The sequence below is a fragment of the Delphinus delphis genome, chromosome 8 (assembly GCF_949987515.2).
Source record: "Delphinus delphis chromosome 8, mDelDel1.2, whole genome shotgun sequence".
NCBI lineage: Eukaryota > Metazoa > Chordata > Mammalia > Artiodactyla > Delphinidae > Delphinus > Delphinus delphis.
In genome coordinates, this window is record NC_082690.1 from 67,117,552 (window position 1) to 67,124,224 (window position 6,673).

Sequence of the window (6,673 nt, forward strand, 5' to 3'; positions counted from 1 at the left end):
TATATACATATCTGGATCCCTTCCAGACCTGCCGAATTAGAATTTCTGGAGGGGGGACCCCACATATCAATGAGCTTCCCAGATGATTCTGAGATATTCCCTCCCCTCTACTCGCCCTCAGGTAAGAACCTTTGCACCAAGCAATGGGGAGCTGCAGCAAGTTCTGAAGACTAGTTGGGAGATCATACAGAATCCAGAGAAGAAAAAGAACGGAGTCAGGGGACTAGCTACAAGCAGGCTGAGAGTCAGAAGTTTTATCTGGGGAGGGGCCTTCTAGGTGGTAAAGGCTCCAAATCAATCTAGAAGGACCAAGCCACTGAGCGCTGGCCACTAGGTTAGGCAAGAAGTTGCCCGCAGCATCGTCAGAAGGCAGCACAGTAGAAAGTGCCCGGGTTCTGGAGTCAGGTAATGGGGGGTAGGGGCAAGTCCCAGCTCGGCCACAAAGCAGCCACGTGACCTGGGGGCAAGATACCAAATATCTCTAAACCTCAGCTTTCCTGTTTGTAAAATGGGGATGATTCTACTTTGTTGAGCAGATGTAACGATTAAGGATCATGAAATCTGAGTGCTTGGTACAATACAGTATCTGTCACCCTGCAAAGGTGTAATACTTGCATAACGTAGTCGTCTAAGAAAGCAGTTTTAGAAGAAGCTAGTTTGCCGGCGGATGTCTGGGTAGGAGTGGAAAGGGCAGGTAGTAAATAACATGTGTTCCAAGGGTTTGCTAATAAAATGGAGTAGAAATGGACGAAGCTAAGACAGGAGATTTAAGACTAAGAAAAAGTCTTCTTAAATTTAAGTGAGAGATCCTGAGATGTTTAGTGATAGAAAGGATACAGCTGGGAAAGAACAGGAGTCTGGAGATACTAGAGGGACTAAATCCGGAAGGAGAATGGAATGTTTCAATGCTTTTAAAATTTCTATAGGAATGGTAATCCTCCAGTTTGGCTTGCAAATCATTGACAAGTTACCAAATTTAGAATTTGCTCTGGGCTGAACAGATAGTCTTTATATAAAACCTTCTCCCCCTCAACCAGTGGTTATTTCAACAGAATGAGCTAAAGCTCTTTCATGGCACCACAAGCTAAAAGTACAGTTTACAGTGGAAATTTCAACCACAACTATTACTGCCACTCGCAAGAGAAACTTAAGCCTGAAGCAACAGGACTTGTTTCACAGAGGCGGAAAGTGAATATTGTTTAAAATGGCACCTACAATTGGTTGAATCTGCGTGTCTGTTAAAGGAGCAGAGTAAGAAAAACTGGAGAGAGAAATTCAGGCTTGGTATTGGGATTCTTCCTAGGAATAGGTGAGGTGGTAAGAACATTCTAAAATATGCCAGTTACAGATGTGGCAATGGAGGGGCGGGGAATGGTTTTATCCTCACAATACTTTTATCAGTAACATACAGAATAATTAAACAGGAAAACAGGAACAGCCCAGACTGAACCATTGGAAGATTTGCTTCCCCTCAATAATGATCCTACAAGCAGAGTTAACCTTTTTCCCTTAAGAGAAATCAGCAGCTGAGTCAGCTGGAATATTTTAAATGTCAGGGAGTTACTTGAAAGCAGATTCGTGATGCAACTCTGTAAACTATGTAAACAATTAATGCATCCAGCCTCGTGTCCTTTTTGGCTCTTCTCTGGGACAGTAAGTAAACAGCAACTATCTTATGTTTATGAGATTTAAGAGGCTTTCTGGCAGTCTCTTTTAAAAACTTAATACTAACAGCCATAATCTATTGTGAATCTATATCAGACACTTGTGGTTCTTTTGTTATCATTCCTACTACTGTTATTAATATGATGATAATGAGAGCCATTATTTATTGAGAACCAACAATTGCCCATAGTCCTGACAACCACACGAGGGGGCAACTTATATTGCCTCAATTTTACTTAACCTCATTTTTATTTTATTTTATTTTTTGGCTGTGCTGCGCAGCTCGCGGAGCAGCTTAGTTCCTCGACCAGGGATAGAACCCGGGGCCACGGGCCCACGGACCACGGCAGTGAAAGCACCAAGTCCTAACCACCGGACTACCAGGGAAGTCCCTACTTAACCCATTTTAGACGACCAGAAAACTTGCTTTACTTACATCCTCTCATTTAATTCTCCCCATTACCCCCGAGGGGAAATGGACATTTCCTCCATTTCAGAGCCTGGATCCCATCACTCGTAAGCGGCAGAGCTGGGATGAGAGAAGGAAGGTTGGTTCCCACTGAGCGGGGTAGAGGTGCCAGCCCATGTCTCCCCTGGTGGCAAACTGCAGAAGTCAGGCAGAGCCATGTCTGGAGGAGGAAGGCTGGGGCCCAGGCAGAGGCAACGTGGCCAGCTCCCTCGGAGTCAGCACCACCACAACGTCCCGCTGGCCGCAAACTGCTCTCATCAATGAAGAGACTGAAGGGGCCCTGCCGCTCCCTCATCCCCCCTCACCAGGGGCTGCCGGCAGAGGACCATGCTGCATGGGCAAGTTCACACTGAATGAAAACACGCAGGTGACCTGGTCAGGCTCAGTGGGAATCCATGGGCAGGAGGGAAGCAAATGACCTGCTCTAGAACCAGAAGGATTGTGAGCTCAGTTCAATTTGAAGGTGCAGAGTGAAAAGACACTGGGGCCTCTGATGCTTCGGCGCCTTTCATTGTTCCATGTCATGATTCTTTCGCTTTCTCAGGAAACAGGAAGGCCACAGGTTTTAGAATCTGGCCTGTCCAGTGGATGTTCAGATACAGCTGCCCATGCAACCGCCTCCCAATCCAGTGTCCCCTTCACCAGTGTCCAGGGTCCACCAGGCTGACTGTTGTGGGCAGGAAGGGGAACTAACCCAAACCACACCGGGGTGGGAGGAGAAAGCCACCTCTCCTGGTAGACCAGAGCCAGCTTTGGAGACTTTGTCCAAATGCAGTGCAGAGAAGCAGGGATGTGGAGGCACCTGACCTTCCAGCCTAGACATCTGGTCCCTCACTGACTCCTTCACTGTATGGCTGGCTTCTCTCCAAAGACAGGCTGCAGCAGAGGCAGGCCCAAGAGGGGCCATGCCTACCCACCCCAGGCAGCAGGGTCCCCTGGCTGGGAGAGGTGGGCCAGCTGCACCTCCTGTCCAGGCAACCCTGGTGATGCTTGCATGCCCACCATAGAGGATGCCATCCATAGTGTTTGGACCTGGGAGGCAATGGAAGGAAGAAGCCAAGCAAAGTTTTCCCAAGGTATCTGGTATCTGATAACTAACAGCTGCTATATATTGCGCATCTATTATACGCCAGGTGCTACACATAGCGTGGATTTAATTCTCACGGGACACTGAGGTACAGGATGTTAAGGGATCTGGCAATGCCACCTGCTAGTGAATGGCAGAAGAGGGCCCTGAGCCCAGGACTGACTCCAAAGCACTCTTGGGGTAGGGTGGGAGGTTGCCCTTCACACAGCTTCTCCTCCTCTCACCCACCACCCTCTGACAACTGACATTGCTGGGATTTAGGACTCCCAGTTTCCTTCTCTGCCCCACATGGCACTGGGGAAGCCCAGAAAGATTACCAGCAAAGCTCAGGGCTCTTTGTCCCCACATGACACCCCAACTGTCTCTCGGGAAGATGGCACAAGCTCAAGGCCCAGACAAGCTGGGACTTGAGATGCCTGGAGCTTCCTCAGCAAAACCACAGCGCTGGAATACCAGGGGCCTTGCAAGCCTCCGCTGAGGACAGGATAAGGCCAGCTGCACACCTGAAGGTAATTGCAAGGTGATGGCCGGCAGCCTGCAGGCAGGTGGTGACCCTCCGCTGCCCATGGGCAGGTCCGGCCGGAGTCTCTGGCTGGACAGACTCAGATCCAGAGCTTTTGGCAGGAAGGCAGAACGAGGCGGGAGTTGGGATCACCCCGCGCTGCCTTCAGATAACTCGGAATCTGCTGCCCGCCCTGCCCAGCCCTTTAGCGGACCTGAGGACCCTGGCCAGCGCTCGTACCACTGCTTCCCCAGCCCCCGCTGTCGCCAGCCTCGCGCTTCCCCGGAGCGCGGGCCCTTCGGGCGCACTCACCTCCTCCACCGCGCTGCGCAGTTTGTGCTGCGTGTCCTCCATCAGTTCCTCAACCTCGCGGAACATCTCGTTGAGAGTGGCCTCCTCCTGCGGGTAGCTGAGAGCCGGGCCGGGCTCGAACGAAGCCGGGGTCACTGTCGGAGCTGGCGCGGGGGCCGTGGGGACCGCCGCCGCCAGCATCAGGCACAGCAGGGTGCCCGCCAGCCATCGCATCTCGGCTCAGCGCCCGCAGCCGCCGCGCCGCCGCCTGCGCGTGCCAGAACGCTGTCAGAGGCGCGCCGACCACCCTCTGGCCCGCGCCGCCCGCCCCCGCCGCCTCTGGCACTACGAGCCGGGCCCGCCCCCGGCGCCCCGCTTCCCGCACCCACTCCCAGATGGGAGGAGGCCGAGTCCCCTCTGGACGCAGCTACCTCGCACAGGGAAGACCCCCACCCGCTCCAGCCCCGCGCCCGAATCCCCTGCGTACCCCCTGGCGCATCCTCCGGCACAGGCTGTGCTCTGCCCCCGCCCCCAGTGATAGCCCCTCCCGCGAGCAACAGAACCCGGGTGCCCCCAAGCTTACAACCCTCTCCCCTCACCGCCCTCCCCACCGGCCCCCCACCCCGGCTTGGTCCTGGGTTTGAGCCCTGTTCCCTCCTCGACCAGGTCAGAGCACAGCTCTGGTGCCGCGACCCCACTCCCACCCCATCCTTACCCGAGCCCCCATCTTGGGTGGTCAGAGAACAGCTCATCACCGCCCCCTCCCCATCGCCGGGGTCGGAACCAAGTCCTGAGCCCAGTCCCTCCCCCACCCAGGAGCTACCGAGATGAGCCACCTCCCTTCCCCGCCGCCGCCCTTCACCCACCCCGACTGGACCGAGCTGTGCTCCGGGCTGGACTTTCCAGGCCTCGCCAGGGGCTGCCTCGGGACTGCGGAGCGGGAGCGGCGCGCTGCGCGGGCCGCGGGTGCGGGGAGCTCGGCGAGGATGCTGCAGCGCTGCTACCCTGGCGAGCCCGCAGAGCTCGCCCCGCCCGCCCCGCCCCGCGGGAGGGGCCGCGGCCCAGCCCGCCGCCAATGGCCGGCCCGGGCGCCGGCGACCTCCCGCCCCAGGCTGGCCTCCTCTGCCGCCGGCGCCCGGCTCTACCGGAAGCTGTCGCGGTCTGTTCATCACGTTGCCCCGCGGCATCCCAGTCCATTGTCGTCTCTGGCCCAGATTCTTGCCACAGTTTACGGGAGGCGAGGGGAAGGTGTTTTTTCTGGGTCCCACCTTGCCTTTTCCAAGCCATCCTCTACCCAGCAGGCAAGATAAAATCCAAGCCCCTTAGCCTGGCGTTCAAGGCCCATCACAAACTGGCCTTAATCTGCCTGCCGTGGTTGTTTCAGTACTCCAGCCAAGAAAACCCACTCCTAACTCCCGCAGTAGGTCCCGAGAATGTCAGCAAGTTCCTTAAGGGCGGCATAGCAGAGTGGTTAAGACCAGACACTGCAGCCAGACTGCCTGGTGTCAATCCCAGCTCTGCTCCTTAGGAGTTTACCAATCTGGCCAAGTTAGCAGATTCGTCTGCTCTCCATGTAGCCCAAATGTAAAATGGAGGTTATAGGAGGACAACTAAAAAACGTTGCTCGCCATCTGGTTCTACAAGAACGAAGTCACTAGCCACTGCAGTCACAGACCTTCAACACCCCCTGAAAGGAGTTCAGGGCAGAGATCAGGAATGAGGCACTCTGTGCTCTGGGGAAACTGGCAGAACAGGCCTTGAGGAGAAAATTTGATGAACCCAAACTCTTGTATCATCCCATACTTAGAAAAGCACTAAAACCATTCATTAACACATCTGTTCCTCATGACCAGCAGCAACTTTCTATCGAGATGTGTGCTTGGTTGCATGTACCCCCTTTGCCAAAATCACAGATCTACTGACCTTCCCCCTTACCTCTTTGGAACAGTTCCACAGAGCTTTCTGAGAGGCTGTCTCACGGGCTACAGTCCTCACTAAGTCCCCAAAGAAAACTGAAACTCACAGCTCTCGTGTTGTCTGTTTTTAATTCAGTTGGCAAGTAGTAAGGTACCTCGTAGGTAACAAGTATAATGTACGCAGGTAGGTGTGGGGCAGACAAAAAGTGGCGTATAAATGTCAGCTATCGTAGTGAGAGCAGAACTTTGTCTATTCACAGCAGTCTCCCTAGTACCTAGAACAGGGAGCACTCACATAATTTTTGAATAAACCTGTGTTTTATTTGTCAAAACTCCTCCTATTTTTTCCTGTTACTCTTTCTGTCTGGACAGCCCTCCCTCCTCCCCTTGACCCCATCTTTCAAGACTCAGTGTCTCTCGTTACCTGTCCCTGCTCCATCCCATTTCTCCTCTAGGCACCCCCAGCACCACGTGCTTCCCCATGGCAGCCCTGACTTGCCACGGTCTCTCTAGTCACTGGCCCATTTTCCCCAGAGACCTCGAACTCCTAGGAGGCAGGGACTGACTTGCTCACTGTTGTGTCACCAGGGCCTCAGTTATAAGACACACTTGGTCCCTGAGAAATGGATGGACTGGTCATTATATCAATTGCTAATGATATATCAATATAGCAGTAACATTATGAGAACTCACAATGTGCCGGGAACAAGTATTAACTCATTTAATTCTCAAACAACCTCTGA

General features: G+C 53.7%; 1 protein-coding gene across 1 annotated transcript in view; it reads right to left on the minus strand.

Moving 5' to 3' along the window:
* DKK3 (dickkopf WNT signaling pathway inhibitor 3) overlaps positions 1–5,041 on the minus strand; it is a 48,198-nt gene extending 43,157 nt beyond the window's left edge. The window contains exons 1-2 of the mRNA XM_060018503.1: positions 4,881–5,041; positions 4,036–4,282 (exon numbers count right to left, since the gene is read on the minus strand). Coding sequence (XP_059874486.1) covers positions 4,036–4,248 — 213 coding nt within the window. The 5' untranslated portion in view covers positions 4,249–4,282; positions 4,881–5,041. The remainder of the gene's footprint in view (positions 1–4,035; positions 4,283–4,880) is intronic.
* Between the last annotated feature and the right edge of the window lie 1,632 nt (positions 5,042–6,673).